The sequence below is a fragment of the Mus caroli genome, unplaced genomic scaffold, assembly GCF_978045245.1.
Source record: "Mus caroli unplaced genomic scaffold, Mus_caroli_1 scaffold_14, whole genome shotgun sequence".
Lineage (NCBI taxonomy): Eukaryota > Metazoa > Chordata > Mammalia > Rodentia > Muridae > Mus > Mus caroli.
The window spans coordinates 69,675,980-69,699,223 of NW_028227269.1; the positions used below are offsets into that span (position 1 = coordinate 69,675,980).

The following is a 23,244-nucleotide window of genomic DNA, read 5'->3' on the forward strand; positions in this document are numbered from 1 at the left end:
TCTAAGGTCCTGAGTTCAAATCCCAGCAATCACATGGTGGTTCACAACCATCTGTAATGAGATCTGACGCCCTCTTCTGGAGTGTCTGAAGACAGCTACAGTGTACTTACATATAATAAATAAATAAATAAATAAATAAATAAATAAATAAATAAATAAATATTAAAAAAAAAAAGAAAGAAAATGCAGTCTAGTTTGTAACAAAGCATTTCAGTTGTTGGCGTTGCATAGTGGGAAAGGTGGTGCGGATGCCTTTGTTGGCCTGACTGTCACCTGCATCTGTCACTCTGGAGTCACACATGTCAAAAATCCCAGCATCTCTGCATTACCTAAGAGGTGTGGTGGTCACAAGAGGGATGGGCTTCTTCACGCTCTCACACTGTGAACTGTGCCTTAAGTTCAATTATGAAATAGCTACTTAAAAGCAAATCAAATTCTCAAATGTTTATATAATAGAACCAATTTAACTTTTACCTTAAAAAAATAATATAATGGCTTCATTTCTTAAATTCTTTAGTACCAACAAAAGCAAGATTCAGACATTAAACAAGTTGAACACAAGCCAATACAAAGACATCTAACCAGCGTAAGAAATAAATCTGACAGTTCACTTTCACAGCATCGAGGTAAGCTATTTTTGTATCAGATAGTGATATTTAGATAATTATGTTCATTAAATATTTGAGACTATGTATTAGATCAAACTTGGTGTCCTGATAATGAACAAATATACAATGAAAATATTTTTATATGAATCTAATTCTTGTCTCCAGGAGTTATTTAATCTGTTTTCTCTCATTTAGTATATTTAGATGAAAATCTTATATTTGACTATAAGATTTGCTCGCTCTTTTATTTCATTAATAAATACTATTTCTAGTGGGGTTTTAACATCCTTAGCCACTGTTCTTTCCCTTTAAGGTTACTGCCATTAATAAGCTGTGTTAAGATCATTGGTGTCAGGAGTCATCAGGAAAATGCAGATTCAAACGACTTCACTTCAGTCAGAGTAGTTATCAAGATGGGTGAGCAACCGACAAGCTCGGGCAAAGATGTGGGGAACGAGCAACCTGTCTACTCTCAGAGTGTAGACTGGTACAACTACTGTAGAAATCAGCATGGAGGTCTCTCACAAAGCGGAAATAGAGCTTCCTGTGTGCCTGAGCCATACCCTTCTTGGCCTTATTCTAAGAGGACCCTAAGTCAGCACGTCATGGAGATTGTTATACAACCATGTTTGTTCTCAGTGTTCACTGTAGCTGGGAAGTGGAGTCAGCCTATCTGTCATTAACAGATGAATGATTTAAAAGGTGGCACTTAGGCACTATGGAGTCATTTCCAGCTGTAAAGAAAGCTGGAGAAGCTGGAGAAGGTGGTCCAGTGGGTGATGTGCTCGCTGCATGAGTGAGGGCTTGAGTTTTGACCCCCACTCCACATCCCAGCCAGATGAGCCAGGGAGTACTGGTCCCCCCAGCGCTGAGTGGCAGAGACAGGAGGAGCCTGGGGACTCATTAGCGAGCATGTCGGCCGAGACAAACCAGCCTCAGAAACTAAGGCAGAGAATGGATTAAGGACGACGCTCTGACATTATCTATGTCTGGCCTTCTACACAAGCACACACCAGCACACTTATTCCCCATCCCACATACACTAAGAGAAAAATGAAAATAGAACATTTGAGGAATGTGGACAGAACTGGAACCTATCTTAAGTGAAGTCACCAAGACTCAGACATATACTACAGATTTTCTCCCTTATGCAGGTCCTAGATTATGACTTTTATAAATGTATATGTCTCAATAACTGTTCTGTTGCTGTGAAGAGACACCATGACCAAGACAACTTATAGAAGAAAGCATTTTATTGGAGGTTTGCTTATAGTTTCAGAGACTTAGTACATTATCATCATGACAAGGGAGCATGGTAGCAGGAAGGCAGACATAGTGCTGGGGAAAGAACTGAGAGCTGCCTCCTGGTCCACAGACAGAGTAAGACCCTGGGCCTGATGGGCTTTAGAAGGCTCCAAGCCCACCCCAGTGACATACTGCCTCCAACAGGGCCACACTCTCTTCAGTAAAGCTACACCTTCTAATCCTTCCCAAATAGTTCTAGTAACTGCGGATCAAACACTTCAAGCGTATGAGCCTGTTATTCATGGGCCATTTTCATTCAGATCACTACAATGTGTATAAATACTTATGTTTTAACTTTTAATGTTATGAATGTTTTACCTAAATATATGTCTGCATCAGGTTTGTGCCTGGTGGCCCTTGAGGCCAGAAGAGGGTGTCAGTCGTCTGGAACTGAAGTTACAAACCATTGTGAGTCTCAGTGTTGGTGCTAGGAATCAAACCCAGGCCCTCTGGAAGAACAGCAAGTGCTCCTAACCGCTGAGTCATCGTTTTAGTCCCATTCAGTATCTCTTTAACCTAACATATTGATTTTACATTTTAGAATCTAAAGAAAATTGGCCTATTTTGGAAGATATAAATTCAATGCCAGCCTGCATTAAACAAAGAATTTTAGGGTAGTCTAAGCCATATAGCAAGACCCTATTTCAAAACACAATAAGGAAAATGTCGCCTATAAAACTATTCTAATGATGATTTTAAGATTATTCATGACAATATATAGACATGAGCAAATGAACATTCCCAAGATTGTAAGACTGACTCAAAGCCCCGCTGAGTATTGTAAACCGTTCATGGCCAATATCATTCAGTAACTTTAGGGTTTTTTAAATACATGGCTTAAAATTAATTGTGTTTTCTTGTGAGATCTTTCCTATAATCAACAGTCATTTCCCTCTACACTTAGGGAAATATCTTTGGTAACATTTATGAGCCTGTATGTGTGGCAATATGATGTTGCTTTCAGCTACAATGCATGTGTGTGACCAGAGGATAGCAGAAGTGATATTTGTTGACTTATAGCTGTTATTCAGTGATGGCTAGCTCACATTTAGTAAGATAGTAAAGATCATTATGAAAAATAAGAGAAACCACGTTATTAGCTAAAAGGGAATTGTTTTGTTTTGAGATATGGTTTTACTATGTATAGCTGACTGGAATGGAGGACTCTATGTAGACCAGGCTAGCCTTGAACTCACAGAAATGCACCTGCCTCCACTTCCTCAGTGTTGGGATTAAAGGCATGTACACTTATGCCCAGCCCAGGAGGAAGTTTTACTTAGAAAATTACCTAAGGTTAGCTTAGTGTCTTTACATCTACTTTTGTATTCAATAAGAAAATATAACTTGGTGTAGTGGCACCCACCTTTAATCACAGCACTTAGGAGGCAGAGGCAGGCTGATCTCTGTGAGTTTGAGGCCAGGATGATCTACATAGGGAATTCAGGGACATTCAGAGCTGCTGTAGTAAGACTCAGTCTTGGAGGGGAGAAAAAAAAAGTAGGCCTATTTTAGCTTTAACTATAAACTAAGGCATTTGTATAGATATAAGGTTTCATTCCACAATTAATGTATATCTCGGTCTGTACAGAGTACTTGTGAATGAAAGTCATTGCCTTGGCACACATATTCAAGACCTTCCCCATAAAATGTATGCATTTGGTTTATTTCCCTCCTCTTCTGAAATTCTGAAACATTTCAAACATGTCAGCGAATTGGAGTCAGGATGCCAGAATAATGTGAGGGCCCTGTGACCTTGGGGACCCTGAAGGGATTCAGTCCTCTCTCTTGTACACAAATCTTAAGACAAGGGAGGTTGCCCCATTACAAAGGAATTAAAACCACATCTTTTCTGCCAGGTAAATGCTGTAAGATTGCTCAAATCCTAATAATGGCTACTTTACAGTGGAGTCGTCATGTATTTTGCTCTGAAATGTATATTCGCTTATTATGTGTATATAAGGAAATGGAGCTAATTACTAGAAGTCACATTTCCTTCAGTGAGCTAGCTCTCACTGAAAGTTGATACAAGACAAGGTGGGACACAGGCTCTTCCACTGTATGGCTGAAGAATTACCAGGATCTTCTTTTATTTCCGGATTTTTAACATAAAAGGAAAAATCATTACTGTGACAGCTGATGTCTTTGGAGTATCATAAGAATAGGAGCTTTTCAAACCAGGTATTGTGACAAATGCCTACAGTCCCAGTAGTTAGCCTGAAGCAAGAGGTAGGTCTAGTGTCAGGAAACACAGGAATAAGCAAGCCAGTAATAACGATAGTGATGGCATCCTTTTATTTTCCACTGAATGTGCTGGGTATGTTCTTTAGCCCTGGACCAAGGCTACCACTCTTGAGTCAGTGTGCTAGTCACGTGGCCAGCATGCTTACGTGAAAGGCACTTCTTCAAAAGGTGACTTTCATTTTATTTTCCCCTTTTGCTCTATGTCTTAGTGTTTTGTTGCTGTGAAAAGACACTATGACCAAGGCAACTCTAATAAAAGAAAGCATTTAATTAGGGCCTTGCTTACAGGTTTGGAGGGTCAGTCCATTGTGGTCATAGCAGAGAGCATGGGACCACGGAGGCGTGGTGCTGGAGAAGGAGCTGAGAGCGACATCCTGATCCACCCACAGCATGGGGTGGGGAGGCTGGGCCTGCTGTGAGCTTTTGAAACCTCCAAGCCAACCTCCAACAAGGCCACACATAAGCCAAAGTCAGGCATTTTTATTCAAACCACCACACTAAGTTCACTATGACCAACTTTATTTTTCTGTTCAGGTTAACAAAATATAAAGCAAGAAACTAGTTTTAAATCCGTTTGTTTATGATGAACCAGAGAACATTTAAATTGTACAAAGTAAGTGTGATAAAGTCATCACTTTAAAAAAATATTTTCTTTGGATTTCTCAAAATATTTTAAGATTATAAGCAAGGTTTAATGAGTTGGAGAGCCAGCATATTGTGCTACAGTCAGTGGTGGAGATTTAAGCTGTGTGCTTTACGATTAAATGCTAGGGTAGATTGGGTTGTCAGAGTTACTTGAGAAACACAGTTGTTCTGTTTTCTTATTTGTAGACTATGCTGTGTGTGTGTGTGTGTGTGTGTGTGTGTGTGTGAGTGAGTTCTAAAAGTAATTTGTCACGATTATTTCCTGGCTACCTTCCACTGTTCTATCACAGATTGTGGTTCTAACTCATTGTAGGAGAATTAGCAAACACAAAGTTTCTGTCTATTTAAAAGATGTTTCTGTGCAAGCAAAATATTTTTTATTTAATAAAATTACTAATTTTACTTTTGTAATTGAAATACAGCTCAAGTACAATTCCTACCAGAATTATTATTATTATTTTAATAACTTTAAAACGATAGCTGAACTTTTTTCCAATCTTAAAGTATGGTGGCCATTTCAAACCACATGTGTGTAGTGGGAAGTATAGGTCAGTGTCTGGCCAACAGCCTGGTGCACAGGGCCTGAGTTCCATTCCCAGTACCACAAGCAAAACATAGACAGACATGCAGGTCTCAGAGAGGGAGATAGGGCACAGACTAAAAAGCATCCAAAGCCAAGTATTCAAATTGGCAGCAAGCAGTGTCTGAGTGTCATGTGTCTTCTACAAATCTGTGCTTTCCTAATCCAAATTCTCAAAGTTCACATTCCCCCAAAGAGAAATAGGACCAGGCACATTCACAGCAACCTCCCACTCCTAATACCCACTTCTGTCTTACTTGGTGTTTATTGCTGTGAAGAGACACCATGCCCATGGCAGCTCTTAGAAAGGAGAGCATTGAATTGGGGCTGGCTTACGGTTCAGAGGTTCAGTTCATTGTCATCAATCATGGTGAGAAGCATGGCAGCCTGCAGGCAGACATGGTGCTGGAGAAGGAGCTGAGAGTTCTACATCTGGATAGTCAGGCAGCAGGAAGAGAGAAAGAGACACTAGGCTTGGCTTGAGTATTTGAAACCTCAAAGCCCACCCCCAGTGACACCTCCTCTAACAAGGCCACATCTACCCCAACAAGGCCACACCTAACCGTGCCACTTCCTCAAAACTAAACATTCAAGCCTGTGTGCCTGTGAAGACCATTCCTCTTCATACCACCACATCATCTTGTGTTTCAGTTGATGTGAGAATATCTGCATACAGTCAGGGACATAATCCTTAGGAAGAAAAGACACTTCTCTGCAGCAGTAGTAGGTTTTAAAACAGATTTTTTTTTTTGGGTGGGGGGAAGACATAGTTTCTCTGTGTAGCCCTGGTTGTCATGGGTCTCACTCTATAGATCAGGCTGGCCTTGAACTCAGATCCACCTACCTCTGCCTTCTGAGTGCTGGACTAAAGGTGTGCGCCACCACTGCCCAACAACAGATGAATGTTTTAACTTTAGCTTTTGTATGAAAAATCTGTGCCTTTGATTTAAAAGACGGGGAAATATAGATCATCTAGGGATGAAATGTATACAGTTAAGTTAGTTCTTTAAGAATGAACTAAACAGAGGACCAGGGAGACAGCTCTGCCATCACTAAGCCTGACCCCCAGAGTTAAGCCTCACAACTTACATGGTGGAAGGAGAGGACAAACTCCCCAGATTTGTCCTTTGCCTTCAGCATGTGTGTGTTGCCTTCAGGCACTCAAATAAGTAAGTCTATAATAGAGGAGATGTAAGCAGGGGATGGAGAGAGTGTGTGATTCATTACCTGGGAGAGAAGTGGAGTGGGCAGCCTGCGTAAAGGATTACGTTAGAAAGTAAGCTGTGCAGGTCCAAGTCAGATGGCAGTTTGTAGGAATCGACTCTCTCCTTCTACCTTGTGGGTCCCGGGACTAAACTTGGGTTGGCAGGTTTGGCAGCAAGAACCTTTACCTACTGAGCCATCTTGCATGCCCTCCATAATCACTGAAGTAACTGTGTAGATTGGCAGCATCTTTATGTTTTATTATTAATGAAGCCAATAGTCCTGGGAGCAGGAGAAACTTGGGTCGGCGTTGTCTCTACTGTAGCATCTGCTCTTCCAGTGTGCGAGGGTCTCTTACACAGCACAACAGAATTTACTACAAATACAAGTTAACGTCTTACCTGTGCTGCTCGACGAGTAATTGCGTACTAAATGCTTTAGTAACTTAAAGGTTTATATGAATAAAATAAAAAGTAAATGGACTGTTTCAGCCAGCATAGCAGTAAAGTTCAATCTTGGCCCGAGTCCACCTGGCCATATACTGGATATCAAGGGGCTCGATTAGCTCAGGTGAGCATCAGGACCAAGGACTGACAGCTGCTGTGTGTGCTCTGCTCACGGAGCTAGCCACTCTGTGTTGCTGCTCGGTGTCTGCAGATGGCGCTTCTAAATGGGAACAGACAGGAGCTTTTATAATTAATTAAGACCCAGATTCTAGGCTTCTCCTTGACACTACCTAAGGCAGAGATGGGAGTTGTGGAAGCTTAGCTGGTGCTCACAGTTCTGATTCAGAAGAGGAAGCACAATTTGGAGCAACACTGCTGAATGGCTTGTTTGTTTGGGGGACTTACGCTTCTGCTGTATATAGAGCCAGTGCAGCATAGAGAGCGTGCAGTCTGGAGTCAGGCTCCCTAGGTTAAAACCATCCTCGGCTGGTGAGTTTGAACAAGTTGCTTAACCTCTCTGTGCTTTTCTGGCCTGTGGTATGATACAGCTTTCATTAGGTTGATACAGTCATTAAAGAAAAACATGCCTAAGATGTGGCGTATTAGGAAATTTGGAAGTAGTAGCTATAGTTAGCCTGACTGTATGGAGGGAACTGCTTCTTTCCCCCTAATTATAATGTAAGCAGCTGCTCCTTTAAGAGGGAGGAGTTGAACCCGTGCTGCCCCTGAGATTCAATGACGTTGGTGAGAAAGTGCTCGTAGGTATGTGTTCTGTGTGACTTTAAGCAGATATGTTGTTTCCACAGCACATTTGTTCTTCATCAGGGAATATAAAGTTAGGGTTAGGTAAAGAATGTTTTAGTTTGTGTGTGCTATGTGTACATCTTGTTTTCTTCAGCCGTTTTTCATGGACTTGCACACTGTCTAGTTATATCTAGCAAAGCTTACTAGAAAGGGTGCTTTTCACGCTATAACCAGGTCTTTGGGCAGGTAATGTTTTTAATAAATTGTATTTTGTCAACAGTTCTCTTATTTTATGTGTGTTTTATAGATGTGAGTGCATGTGGTATGTGTCCATGGGAAACTAGAACATGACCTCAGGTGTCCTTATTTTAGCTAGGCTAGCTGGCCAGAGCGCTCTCAGCATCTGTTCGTCTCTAGGGTCATAGCCATGTCCAGCTTCTGAGTGGATGAAGGAACTCAGCCTGTGTGGCAGGTGCAGGGCTGCCTCTCCAGACCCAGCTCTCACATTTTGAAATCCAAAAGAGAGGTGATCATTCCGGACTCAACTAGCATGTACACCATGACACCCTGGTTCAGGCTGGATGCCAGTACACAGGACAGTATGGAAAACATACATTTCTCGGAGAAAAGCTCTAATGATGAAAGGCAAACACAGGAAACATCTTTTATAAGAAAAATAAAGAAGTACTTTCTTAAAAGATGTTTGTGTGGGACCATAATTACTCTTCAATTGAAGATGGAGGGCCATTTGCTCTGTTAAATATGTAATAGTGCAATAAAACTAATATGTATACATATTCGTGCTATTTGGAGACATGCTAGCAGAAGGGTCTAAGTGGCTGTGACTATCAAAAGTTTTTTAAAATCCATTTGTTGTCAGCTTCTCAGCCCAGAATCAACAGGCGGGGACATGCATGCTTTTTTTCTGTTAATATAATTGCAATAATACTTTATCACCTAAGAGTCTAGGAACTTACTTAGGTAGCAGTTGGGAGCCTTTCGTACCAATGAGAACTTAGGCGGTCCTGGAAATGCTATGTTGACTATTTTCTAATTACTGTGTCATTTAATCAATCATCAACTGTGCCAGTTTCCCTGAAATGGTTTACCTTGTTGTATCCATAACACTTTATAGGAAGCAGCACAAAATTAGTTTCCATGTGTTTCTGTGGTGTCACAAAATACATATATTCTACAAGTGAAGTACTTATTTTTGGCAAAAAAGAAAAAAGAAAGAAAAAAAAGGAAGAAAAGGGAAAGCCAACATTACACCAAGCTGTAATTAATGAATATAAGAATTTAGAAATCAAAACTTTGTTTAGTCTGAGGAAAAACAATTCTTTCAACTATACCCACATGGCTTCTTGTTTGTATCAACTGAGGGTGACTGTTACTGTCTTGTGTGAATTCTCTGGGGCAGGGGCCTGGCTTTGTTGAATGAGCCAATTGTTTCCCTTTGTGTTGCCCATCTCTTAAGTTCCATCTGGTTTGTATCAGACTGTTTTCACACTGCAGCGCTGCTTCTCTGTATCCTGACACTCCAGAGCTGGACTAGCAAAGCTCACTGCTGTGTGATGGCCTTGCTGCCAGGGCCTCACAGCTGTGCCCCACAGCCTGGAGCTGTTATCAGAGTAGTGGTGACGTAGAACCTGGGTGGCTTTATTCCCACTGGTGTCCCATGCAGTGAGCAGAAGCCCACCCTCCTTCCCCATGCCTGAAACTTACGACAGTGGCACATCTTTCAAGTTCCTGTTTTAGGGCATGGAATGTTGTTGTTCTTATTTTTAAGTGGCTTCCTGTGTGTGTGTGTGTGTGTGAACGCTCATTTTTCGTTCTGTGACTCTTCTAAAAGTTACCAGGTCCAGCCTTAGGGAGGAGAACTGGTTACTGTCAGGTTTAATTTTCATTCTCAATTTTAGTTAGGAGTGGCTAGTGTGGCAGAAACCACTTTTAAGATGGCACAGATGATATCATGGGGTTTTAGTGATAATCGTGAGCCATAATTTTGGGGAAATTTTCGTGTTTAGGAAGCATCCCCATCTCAGAAAGAGATTATCTTAGCTTTGGCTCCAACTTGCTTTGTCAACGTTACTCTCTTTGCTTTCAGCCTTTGTAGCTACCAAATGTCACATGTAAGAACATTGCAGCTGAGACTTCCCTGCACTCTGTGACCTGGTGTAGGGCTGTCAAGTGAGATCGCAGGAATGAGCGTCGAGTAACAGTTAGTTATATTCCAGTACAGTTACAGTGCCTGCCGTTCCCTAGGAAACTGAGAGGGTGCACAGAATGTAGTGAGGCCTCAAGAGAGATTTTCAAGATTAGTTAGTTAGTTTGTTTTTATTTAGTTTTTGTCTTTTTTCACTTACGTTTGTTTTTAATGTAGGTAGCTATGGATAGTAAAAACAAAAACTAATCTTTGCCTCTGAAGAGGTTCATGCATAATATTAGAGTTGAAAGGAGTTTATGTTTGAATTCTGCTTGACAGTAACAAAATGTTACATCATCATTAAGAAACAGTTAAAAACTCAAATCTACTCCCTTTTAATTGCTGAAACTAACCTGTTGGCTTTTCCAATTTTAATTTTTTATGCATGAATAACATATATGTATGTAGAAAAGTACACATGGTCAAAGGAGCAGCCCCAGCAGAGCCCCCGTGCACAGGCAGTGTCCAGCTGGGGAGAGCAGCTTGTGACCCAGGCCCACGATCTCTCTCCATCCTTCCCTCCACCCACACCGACATACCTCTGCTCTGACTTGTAGGACTTGTTTGATTGTGCGCTTTATGTAAATGAAATCATACAGAGTGCACGGCTTCTTTCATAGGTGAACCTATCGTAACTTTGTAAAGGTTCTTTTCATTTTAAAACCATTATGGCATGCTTTTATAGAATGTTGTCTGGGGGATTTGTTTTAGTAGCTGTCTCACAGGCGCTTGAAGTAACAGGAAGTTCACTGCAGATAAAGCTGTCTACTAAAACATGGTCTCTCAGTTCTCAACCAGACTGTAGTGGTGGAATGTCCCTCTAGACATTCTTGCCCCTAAATGGCAGGCAGTCCATGTCATAACACTTCAGAGTAGTGCACTCACGTACTTAACTGCTTTTTAATGAGTTTTAATAATTGAATGTACATTATTAAAGTAAATTGTGGTCTGTATTCAGAGTAGATGGCTCCGTCATCAATTTCCTGAATTAACCAGCAACTTTTTGGCAGTTGGATAGATGCTTTTGTGCTACCAGATGGTGTCTCTGAAAGTACTGTTATTTCAAAGAGTTGATGTACCTACTTAGACACAGAGCCAATAACAACTTAATTTACAGGATTGCTTGTTTAAAAACACTAACGTGTTTTTAATGTATTTTTAAATACCCTAATAGTACTCTTAGTTTTTATTCTCAGTGAACTCAAATTTGTATTAAAATTGAATCTATCCTGAGTGTTTTTAACTTTAATTGTCTCCTTATTTGTTTTAAATTCTGAACATTCATTTCAAGATTCACATTTTGTTTTATGCATGAAAAACTTTAAGAGGCTTCATCTATATATTCCTGCTAGATAGGTAAGGGTCTTGTAGATTGTTTGTTTTGTTTAATAGTATTGTTTTGTTGTTGTGTTTGTGGTGTGTTTGTTTGTTTGTTTGTTTGTTTGTTTGTTTGTTTGTTTCGAGACAGGGTTTCTCTGTGTAGCCCTGGCTGTCCTGGAGCTCACTCTGTAGACCAGGCTGGTCTCGAACTCAGAAATCCGCCTGCCTCTGCCTCCCAAGTGCTGGGATTAAAGGTGTGCGCCACCACTACCTGGCATTTAATAATATTGTACAATAGATTTTGCTTTTTAGGTTTTAAATTTTTTTTTCATATGGGTGTCTTGCCTATGTTATATGTGTGCACACGTGCCTGCTTGATGCCCAGAAGACATTAGATCCTGAATTAGAGTTGTGGGCAGTTGTGATCCACCACGTGTGTGCTGGGAATCCGACCTGGGTCCTCTGCAAGAGTAGCAAGTGCTCTTAACCACTGAACCATCTCTCCATCTCTCCAGCTCCTCAGATCTCCTGTGTGTGTGTGTGTGTGGTAAGCAAGTCTTATACTACTAAGCTATATGTATATGCACCCCATACCTTGCTACTTTTAATTAAAACTGCGAGGCTACAAGATTGTGGGTGGTTATTTAAAACAAAAGATTAAAATGCTGAAATAAGGTATGTTTAGCAGAAGCCAAGTATGGAAAAGTGGTCCATCCCAGGACATCTCTGTATGTCTTTATGACGCATTTCAGGAAGATGCTCTCTCTCCTGGCCTTGGGTTCCATTTCCAAATGTAAAGTCACTAGCTTTTTATTCCCTGCTGTCTTCAGACCTTATGTAAAGGCTAACAAGCCTGTTCCAAGTTACTCCCATGATATGAAAGCACTTATGCATGGTAGACTCACTTTGCAGTCTGTATTACCCACTCAAAATATCCATAGAAGTGTATGGATCAAACAGACATCTCTGTCACCCTTTGGCTTCAGTACCATGTCGAGCATCAGGATAAGGTAAGGTATGCTAGTAGCCTACAAGCCTGGCCACTGGCTCTCAGATGACATGGACTTGGCTACAGGTCATCTTTCCTCAGCTGTAGAGCCAGAGCCCCTCTCCCAGGACTCCCATCTAACACATGGAAGTTGAGAAACTGCTTCTTGTCAGAGAATAAATTACAGTCAGCTCTAACTGACTGGTAGAGTGGTTTCTATTAGTAGGAGTACTGTGAGGCACCATGAGGTACTGTGAGGTACCATGAGGTACCGTGAGGCACCGTGAGGTACCGTGAGGTACCGTGAGGTACCGTGAGGTACCGTGAGGTACCGTGAGGTACCGTGAGGTACCGTGAGGTACCGTGAGGTACCGTGAGGTACTGTGAGGCACCATGAGTCTTTCCCAGTTTTGGTAGAGAGGTGTTTTGTGTTTCTGTAAAGAAGATCTTTTTCTAAGAATTATTAATTTTTTGATTTATTAATTTTTATATTTTATGTGTATGAGTGTTTTGTCTACATGTGTATAAGTGCAATGTGTGTGCCTGGTGCCAGCAGAGGCCACAGAGGGTGCCAGATCTGGAGTTCCTGATGGTTGTTAGGTCACCGTGTGGGTGCAGGAAACCCCGTGCAGGCCCTCTGCAGCAAGGGCTCTTAACCCTGGTCTCTGATGGCAGCACCAGCAGTGGTGGTGGTCCTTGTGACACTTCCAGTATGTGGCGTCCCCTGAGAGAATCTTTAACCTGGCTCTCAGGAGTGTGTTGGGTTTACAGAGGCCCCTGGCCCTCAGGAAGGACAGCCCCCACTCTCCCGCTCCGTGGACGCAGATGGTTCTTCAGTGGAAGAGCCTCTATCAGAGTTTAGTCCATTAAGCCAGCAGAACCAGACAGTAGCTTCTCTGCTCACTCTGGGAGACTCAGGGAGAGCAGGAAGTGAGCAGAGGTTCACCACAGTTAGTGAGGCCTCAGAAGCTCCTGTCAAAGGCAGGTGCTCAGTCCGGGCCGCTGTGCAGATTTTGAATATATGAGTGACTTGTATTTACCATCCTCTTCATAAAACCCCATCTTCTTTAAAAGCATCCTTTGTGAACTTTGGTTTCTTTTTCTTGATGTGTTCTGTGCATTTCATATTTTAAAACACTTAATTTTCAGATGTTTCCTGTAGTATAATAATTTAAACTGAATGTCCTCAGTCAGATTGTGTGGCCAAGAATAATGAAATGGGTAGTGTTTATAATCTCTGTAATTTCTTTTTCTAAAACCAGCATCTGACTATATAGCAGTAGTTCTCAACCATCCTAATGCTGTGACCCTTCAACACAGTTTCTTATGTTATTTTGACCCCAACTATAAAATTATTTTATTGTTACTTCATAATTGTAATTTTGCTACTGTTGTAGAATCATAATGTAAATATCTGTGTTTTCCAATGGTCTTAGGTAACCCCTGTTTTAAAAGGGTTGGAGGGTGACAGAGGGTCACAACCCATAGGCTGAGAACCACTGCCATATAAACTTTTGAGTGTATTGGTATAGATGTGAGCCATTAAGCCTGGCCTAATTCTTACAGTGTTGCTCACTTATGTCTTACCTTCTTATAAAGTTTACCTGAAGTTCTTGTTGAATGAAGGAAAGCTCAAGGGCCAGCAGGATGGTTCAGTGGTTGACACTCCTTGCCACTGAGGACTTTAGTTCAATCTCTGGACCTGTGTGGGGGAAGGAGAAGAATGCCTACCAAACCTGTCCCCCAACACAAAAAGACATAAATAAACATAAAATTTAAAAAGAAGCTTGAGAGACAGTTTTTGTATCATAGAGAAAATGATAAAAGAATACTGCTTGTACTCTGTGACACATTTTTTCCCCTTATTGCTCAGCTCCAAGAGTTTGTTTGAAACAATGGTTGGTGGTGGTTGATTGTATTTTGGAGTACAGGTTGACATCATGCTATCATTGATGGTATTTTGGAGTACAGGTTGACATCATGCTATCATTGATTGTATTTTGGAGTACAGGTTGACATCATGCTATCATTGTGGTCTGGTTCTTGATGTTCAGGGCATTTTGTTGACCTGAGGACTGAAGGTTAAATAGTTTTATCTAACATGCTTGGGGGAGGAATATTTTGATTAGATTATTTAAATTTCAGAATATTGATATATACATAATGCTATCTAGGGATGGTGCTCATGATTAAACATGAAATTCACTGTGTTTCACATATACTTTACCTCATAGCTTGGAGATAATTTTATACAATATTTTTTAGTCCACAATAATGGCTGTGGCCACGACATGAGGTCAGATGTGGAATTTTCTATTGTGAGTTGGCCGTCGGGTTTTGCTGATTTTTGGAGTGTTTTGGTTTTCAGAGTTTTAGAGTAGGACAATTCAGCCTGTGTGCGGCTGCATGATTTCACTTTCCCTGCTGCTTTTCTTCCTTCCTCGACATGAAGAGAGGCCTGCGCTCTTCATTTAACCGCTCCTCCCTTGGCTCAATAGTATTCCCCTTTGCTGCTTGAGAACTGGTGGGTTTTCAGTATGGCCTCAGATGGCTAGGGCAGAGGAGGTCCTAAACTTTTTTTTTTGTAATGGTTAAGTCCTTAGGTGAGTTATAGAATGCAAGTTATAACTTTCTAAGAAACAGCCCATGAGTTTCGCTCACTTTTTTAAGAATTGGCTTAATTTGCGATTGCCTGCAGTGTCATCCATGGCTCTTTGCTTCCTCTCATCTCATCTTCTGGATAAAGATAAGAATCAGTTAGTCAAGGTCTCTTTTGCTGATAGTCATTGCATTCGTGTGTACGCTTCCTTCTTTACTAGGTCACTAGACGAAGCATCTGTTGACCTAGTTTTATGGGAGGAACTAACGGAATAAGTGCATTTGGCCTGAGTTCTTTCTTGTGAATAGGAATTGTGATTATTTCTAACTAATATTTTACTGGGGTGGGGGAGCAGAGCTTTGCTTTAATGTAGCTCCTCTGGGTGCTGTGGGTAGGACACATAGGAGTCCAGTGTGTGTCTTGCCTTTATATATGTACAGGTGAGGTTGCTGCTTTTAAAAGCCCTGAATTTGGAGGTTGTAAAGTTTTTTGCACTTTTGTACCATGCCTTCTCTTTTATCATGAGCAAAGTAGAAACACTGGTGCCCATTTTTAACCCTTCTAAAGTGTATGCATACTCACCCAGGATTAAGGACGTCAGCTCTCTAAAAGGTACATTAGAGCCCAGGGAACGAAGCCTTCATCCCTTTGGAAAGTTTGTAAACTGCTGAATTAGAAGCTGCAGGTGTGGTGCACAGAGCGCCGAGGGTAATACTTGGCTAGTTCCATCTGGGGAAGGTTATTTGTTGGGACAGGATAGAGTTTAAACTTTGAAGTCAGTTTTAAACAAAGCGAAGCAGCTGGAAGCTGGCATAAGAAGAAACAAGTCTTTCACATTAACTATTGCTGCGGTAGAGAAAAGGAGCTGGGGTTGTTTTCACAGGTGCCTGGGCTTTCATTTTTCCTATGTAAGCTACTATGTTTTTGTCTTAAACTGTAAATTTTAAGATAAGCATTTGTCAATTCATTTGAAAAACAAACAGTAATAAACTCAAGTATAGCAGGGCTTACATGTCTGAAACATACTTCAAAATGTGATGGGGAACGTTAGGAAGATAGCTCAGCCATTAAATGGCTCATAACCAAATGGATAAAATAACATGTTGTAACAGGTTAAAATACTCCTTTAAGTATGAGAGAGAAGATGTTTCTAGTGACTGTGGAAAGTGAAGTTACCCATGATACTGAGTGTCATCACCAATGTGCTTCTGCATCGAAACAGGTAGCGTTTATTCTCAGGCACTGATAGGATGTTGCAAAACCTGCAGGCTGGGTTAAGTATGTGAGGAGAGTTTAATGCAGCAGGAGAGGTTAGCAGCTGCTTACACAAGGAATCGAAGCAAGAGCAGATGAGAACAAGGTGGACAGGAAAATGCCTCCAGAGCCTAATAAAACACCACAGAAACGCTGTAGCATTTTCAGACAGCTGGAAAGCAACTGCATTGCTGGGAGAGTGAATGCAAGCAGGCTGTTAGAAGAGCCATAGGTTCTTGAGGAAGGAGCAGGTTGTTCGTTTGTTTCTTAGTCAGTCTACTTGATTTCAAGAGCCCCTATGTGCCTAGAATCAAGCTAGAACTGTGTGGACAACAGAGGCAAATGAGGCAGTCCCTGGGAGCACATGCCTAACAGCATGGCAGATGCACAAGCTAGCTGGGCTGGGTGCAGTGGTGCAGGCCTTTAGTTCCAGCACTGGGTTCCAGGACTAGGGAGGCAGAAGCAAGTGGATCTCTTTGAGTTCAAGGCCAACCTAATATACATAGTCTTAGGACAGACAGGGCTGTGTATCAAGACCCTGTTTCAAAAAACAAAACATAAAACATCTTATGAGCCTACTATGCTAGTCACTCAGTTCCTGTCCATGCTCACTTTAAACCATTAAAGTGAATGGTTTAAAGGAATAAAATAAAATGAAAAAAGAAAAATTTGGTGTTGGGGGTGTGGCCAGGTGGGGTGATCTGGGGAGAGTTTGAGGATGAGTATGGTCAAGATAAATTAAATGTTCAGAGAATTAAGAAAAACATCTTTTAATAAAGTAGTCATAGACCGATTGACCCATAGATAGCTATAACTATGTGTCTCTTTCCCAAACTACATAGGTGAAATAATGTTTATAGTTGTATGATATTCATTCCCCTGGACTAATTAGGACATTCCATGGACCTGGATTGCAGTTGGTTCTTTTAAACTTTATCTCTAACTCCACAGTTTATAGGAAACTAGTCTTTACTGACATGTAAAAAAAAGCCCAAATAGAGACAGTCAAATGTCTTAACCACTGTGTAGTCATCTTGTAGAACACTGTAATTTATACATATGTCTTGAGCCAAGTACACGTATCAGGATGAGGCATTTCTGACTCTGTGGCCATCTCTGGAGCTGCCCAGAAAAGGCTTCTCTCTGTCTCGGCTGTTGTGAAAGGCTGTGCTTTGTGGGGTCCTCTTAGCTTGCAGGTAAGAGATCTAATAATGGGTCACCAGGCATGAAGATTTAGACTCACAGTCTACAACCCCAGATTCTCTCACCCCAGAAGACTTGTGAGATGCGTAATTATTAGTATTTCTAAAATACACATAATAAATACACACATATCTAAATGAGCATTAAACATTCTGTATTGAGTCAGGTGTGATAGCGCACGCCTTTAATCCCAGCACTCGGGAGGCAGAGGCAGGTGGATCTCTGTAAGTTCGAGGCCAGCCTGGTCTACAGAGTGAGTCCCAGGACAGCTAGAGCTACATTGAAAGACCCTGTCTGGGGGGGAAAAAGTGTTGATTTACTTCGCATAAATTGCTTTTAGGTTTTGCATTCCTTAGTCTTATAAACCCAGCAGCAGAGAGTGGAAAATATGAATTTTCAGTATTTTAAAGCAAAAGTTTGGTATTTTGAATGTTTTAAAAGTATATTAAGTTATGTCTCTGGAAGTGTCAGATCTAGAGTCTGACTCCGGCATCTCCACCTTAAGTGCATGCCAGGCTTAATGACATACTGCAAACCCCTGGGATCAAGGAGTCATCTTGTGTTCAGACCCCAAACCAGCTGTTGAAACAATGACATCATAGTGTAATGACACAACTGGAAGTTCTAAAGTTAAACTTTAAAGCATCAAATATAGGCAGAAAAATATATATTGCTCTAATGGTGATTTATTCAGATGTCCTGTTCTTTATGTTTTTTTTTTCTTTTGCTCTGACAGCTGTAACTGAGTGTGAAGGTATTAGCCTTTTTGTCTGTTAACAGTAATCAAGTGGTACTTTTTAAAATAACCCATCTAAAAATTTTTCTTTTAAAGTTCTAAAGCTGTAAAAACTTTCATGAACTTAAAAAAAAAATCTTCCTAGAGTGTATATTAGCAAATAGCATTATATAAAATGGTACCTTTTATTGGTATAATTTTTATTTAAAATCATGGTACAACTATTTGGAGGCCTTCCAGAGTACAAGGTCATATGTAGCCCAGGCTGAGGGTCTCACATAGCCCAGGCTGAGGGTCTCACATAGCCCAGGCTGAGGGTCTCAAATAGCCCAGGCTGAGGGTCTCACATAGCCCAGGCTGAGGGTCTCACATAGCCCAGGCAGAGGGTCTCACATAGCCCGGGCTGAGGGTCTCACATAGCCCAGGCTGAGGGTCTCACATAGCCCAGGCTGAGGGTCTCACATAGCCCAGGCTGAGGGTCTCACATAGCTCAGGCAGAGGGTCTCATTAACCCAGGCTGAGGGTCTCACATAGCCTCAGCTAAGCTTGTCATTAGCCCAGGCTGAGGGTCTCACATAGCCTAGGCCGAAGGTCTCATTAGCTCAGGCAGAGGGTCTCACATAGCCCAGGCTGAGAGTCTCACATAGCCTGGGCTAAGGGTGTCATTAGCCCTGGCTAACTCTAACCCCACTAAGTACCCGTCCTGAGTGCTGCTGTTTGGTAGCGCATGTGGCTTATGCTGGAGATTGTCTGTGTTAAACAGGCACTACAAACTAAGCCACGCCCACCCCCAGCCCTCCTTTGTTCTCTTGCTAGTTTCCATGCAGACTCTCATTCTCAGTGCCTTTTGTAGCCCCCCCCCTCCCCCCCCCCCCCCCCCCCGGCCGATACCTGTTGGGATGGCTCCTGTTCAGTACCTAGGAGTAAGAGCTAACTTACTTGAGTGACCTTTCTGTGTTCCAGTAGCATATATAACAACTCAGGTGCCTAATACTCACCAAACCCTTTGAGGCCCTCTCACAGCTGAGAATGGGGGTTCAGAAAATGTATGTGGCTAACTGCAGTCTCTTCCTGACTCCCCCGCCCTTCCCTGCATCTCTTTAGATGCTTTAATGCTTTGAGCTCTTTCTTCCTCATTTGGCTGTCAGTCCTTTCACACATCCAGTCACTTTGTGAGATTAGGCAGGTTGGAGCTTTTGTTTTCCTCACTGCTATATTCTGCAGAGTCTAGAGCAAAGCCTGGCATACAGAAGATGCTCACTTGCTGTTTGTAGGGGGCCCGAGAAGCAGGGGAGGGAGAAGAGCCCAGCTCCTCCGTTCCATTATCTTTCCTTCCCTTTACTCCCCCCTGCACAGAAGCCTTCAGGGCGCAGACTGTGTCAGCCCATTCTTAAACTGACCTCATGGGTTCTTAACCATGACCTATCTATCCTAAAGGGCCTGTTTGGGGCTCATGAGATGTGCAAGCCTGGTGACCCGAGTCCCATCCCCCAAACCCACATAAAGGGAAAGGGAGAGAAGCAGCTGCACAGATGCCCTCTGACCTCTACACGTGCGCTGTGGCCTTCTTCTTAGCTGCCACTGTCACTACACACACGCACATGAAATCACCTCCAGTTCCTTTTTATTGTAATTAAAGACAGTTACAAACAAGCGCCACCAATTTTGAATTAGACAAATTACGCTCGACTTTATTTTGACAGTCTCTTCCTGAATACTTCCCTATGACCTTCTCTCCCGTGTCTTCACACTTCCAACATCTCCCCACCATGTTCTCGTTTCATTCAACCCTCTAGGCGATTGTAGCTCATTTCACTAATCTGTCTGTAGCTCGTTCTGTGTTTTTAAAACGGCTCTACAATCTTTGGAAGCTTTGATTCCAGTTGCCTGCTGGAAAGTCCATTCACGCATCTTGTGGGCATCTATACTGATCAAGGGATAACAAGTCCAGTCTCTCTGATCTCTGTACACCTCCATAGGCCTCTCATTCCTGTCTACTCGGTCCATCAGACCTGCTATTTGAGCAGCCCCATGCTCAATGCTTCATAAGTGCCAAGCTCCCTCCCTTGGCATAGGTGTGGGGCATCTGTCAGTGGTTGACTCCAGTCAGTCCTGTGCTAATCTATAACTTCATCGTAGACTAAGCTCTGCTGCTGGATGTTTCTTTATTGGATGCTTCTCTTGGTTATTGTGTGTACTCTAGGTCATAGCTTTGTAAAATATTAGTTTATTTTAACAATAATTATATCCTATAAGTATCTTTAGATGTGCTTTTCAGAGTTTCGTTATTTTGATTTTCATGCTATCCCTGTAGGTCTAATACTGCATGCAATGTGTGGAGTAGAATTTTTGTACAGATTAAATGTTTTCCATGTCAAATGTCAATACTATTTGAATGACCACTTCAGCCTTCTTTCTTAGACAATGCTGTATAAAAATGTTAACTAATAATGTACTGCTGTTCAGCACATATCAGTGAGCAGTTGTTCACAGATACATCTTGAGCTGAGAGTCCATTTAGTAGTAGGAGGAGGAAAGCAAAGTGCTTTGACGAACTTGCACTTCAGTTTGGAATGCTTTCGTTTGTTTTTTAAACAGGCCACTTCAGTTCTCCATCTTCCTCCTTGGCTCTCAGGGCTGGGGTTAGAGGCCAGCGCCACGATGCTGGCTTCAGATGCTTCCTCCTCTCCTCACTTTTTAGAAGTGATTCTGTAATCAGAAGCACAGCCCCACTGCAGTCTCTAGGCAGTGAGAGCCACATTAGGGTCTGTCATGGAGACAGTGGCGCTGTCTCTGAGCACTCACTGCACTGGGGTCTTGGGGTTTGAATGATGTTGACAGTGCTGAGCTCCGCTCTGAGCTCGGGTTCCATGTGCTCTGCAAGGTGGGTTCTGTTCTATTTAACATGAAAACACTGAACTTTGGAGTGGTAAATGGTGATTTACCCCAAGTGACAAGAGCAGAGACTAGCTCTAGCAGTCTGGCTTAGCATCTATACTACAGTTGTATATTAACTCTTTTGACAGTTTCAGACACAGCTGTGACAATTCCCCCATCACCCTTTTATCTCCCGTCTACTCCTGCTGACCCTTTCCTTCTCCTCTGTGTGAACTCAGTGAGGGAAAAAGCCCAGTCTTGCGTACCATAATTTTTATTGCCCGTTCTTCTGTAAAAATGTTACTTTCAAGAGCCACGGTAAAGGGAAATTCCAAGCAGCTTGAGAAAAGACATTTCCTTGTATTCGATCCTTATTCTCAGGGTCTCCCCTACTGTGTGGGAAGAAGAGAGCACGCGTGCAGTCACCCGTTGTCTGAATGCCTTTCTCCTTTGTGCAGGTGGCCCAGCAGATCCGCTCCTCATTGCACATGTGTCACCCGCCAGGATGTCTGTGACTCTACCCTCTGCGAACCTTGAGGACTGCTCTCAGTCCCTGAGCACCAGCTCCACGCATGGCGGTGCCGAGTCCTCAGGGACAGACACCTTCTGAGCAGGAGGAGAGCAGCACAAGGTTCATGAAAACTCATGAAGGCTCACAAGGTTCATGAAGACATGTCACTCTGGCTGCAGACCATGTCCATACACTGTTGGCCTTTGAACATATTTTTAGGGGAAAATATTTCTAATATATTATTAAGACAAAAGTGTCCTTTGAATATTTAGTAAGGCTTTTAAATAAAGTAGATATAACTGAACTAAGTCTGGCTGTTTCCTAGAAGCTTGGGGTAACGGAACAGTGAAAAGGGCATAGCTTTAACCTGAGAATTTATGGGTTATTCCTTCTAACATTACTGTAACAACAGTAATCAAGAGTAATTCAGCCAGGCAGTGGTGGCGCACAGCTTTAATGCCAGCACTTGGGAGGCAGAGGCAGGCAGATTTCTGAGTTCGAGGCCAGCCTGGTCTACAGAGTAAGAGTTCCAGGACAGCCAGGGCTACACAAAGAAACCATGTCTCAAGAAAAACAAACAAACAAACAAACAAAGAGTAATTCAGATCTGTCCACAGGGTCTAGATGAAGTCATGACACATTTGTATATTATACTGTGTAATTCAAAAAGAATTTTAAAGTGTGTATACATTGATACAGAATTCCTCTCAAAAGAAGAAACCTACTGCCGGGTGGTGGTGGTGCATGCCTTTAATCCCAGCACTTGGGAGGCAGAGACAGGCAGATTTCTAAGTTCGAGGCCAGCCTGGTCTACAAAGTGAGTTCCAGGACAGCCAGGGCTATACAGAGAAACCCTGTCTCGAAAAAACAACAACAACAACAAAACAAAAAGAAGAAACCTGCCTTTTCTGAATTTAGAGTAAAAACACCATCTTTAACTTACTGTCCTTGTGATGTACTTGAACATTCTTTTAAAAATGGTGTCTGCTCCCGACCAGGTTTACCCAGACTCATTCCTCAGCCAACCACCTCAAATCCTTTTGGAATAAGAAAAGAGCTGCTAACTTTTGTCTCCAGAGCAAGGAGCTGATGACTAAGGAGGGATGCCCACAGTCGGGGGTACTTTCTTCACTCCCGACAGGGCAGGCGATGGCGAAGACTCTGATTCCCAATGTGCCCTTTGCGTGCTCTGCACACCTCATAGCCTTCAGACTTGTGAGATGTGTTACTAGCGTCTTTCAGAACTTCAGCACACAACTAGAAGAAAGTGAGAAGGCGTGGCTCTGCAGTTAGGTTTAACTCTAGTTCCCATATTTGCGACTCTGTGCTGGGGAAGTGAGCCCCTTGTCAGCTGCCTTGAGTTAATGCGTTTAATAATTAATTTTTAAGAATACTGAAGGTGAGCGGTGGTAAGTGTTGGGGGTTAGATGAGGGTAGGCATTGCCCAGCACGGGTTGGTACCAGGTAAGAGTGCAGTAAATGGTATCCCTCATATCTTGAAGAATTTCAGCATCCTGCCCTACAGGAAACACATCAGAAGAACAATCTAACATTAGCCAAAAAAACCAAAAAAACAAAAAAAAAACCTGCATCACACCTATATCACATCACTTCATCCTCCCCCTCCTCCTCTTCCTCTTTCTCTCCCACTCTCCTCCTCTTCCTCTTTTTTCTCTCCCCTTCCCCAAAGGCTTGAGTCATCACAGAACAGGGTAGAAAGATTTCAAGAGGCAGAGCAGTGGGTGACGAAAGCAAACTGGTGTTTTCCAGACACAACA

At 42.2% G+C, this 23,244-nt stretch overlaps 1 protein-coding gene across 2 annotated transcripts in view; it reads left to right on the forward strand.

The window, feature by feature from the left end:
* The window catches only part of Kiaa0586 (KIAA0586 ortholog), a 97,912-nt gene extending 76,159 nt beyond the window's left edge, over positions 1–21,753 (forward strand). The window contains exons 29-30 of one of the 2 annotated variants that reach the window (XM_021179049.2): positions 518–626; positions 21,414–21,753. In XM_021179049.2, the coding sequence (XP_021034708.1) occupies positions 518–626; positions 21,414–21,565 (261 nt within the window). In that variant the 3' untranslated portion in view covers positions 21,566–21,753. The remainder of the gene's footprint in view (positions 1–517; positions 627–21,413) is intronic. The other variant, XM_021179051.2, reaches the window with a different exon arrangement.
* Positions 21,754–23,244: the final 1,491 nt, after the last annotated feature.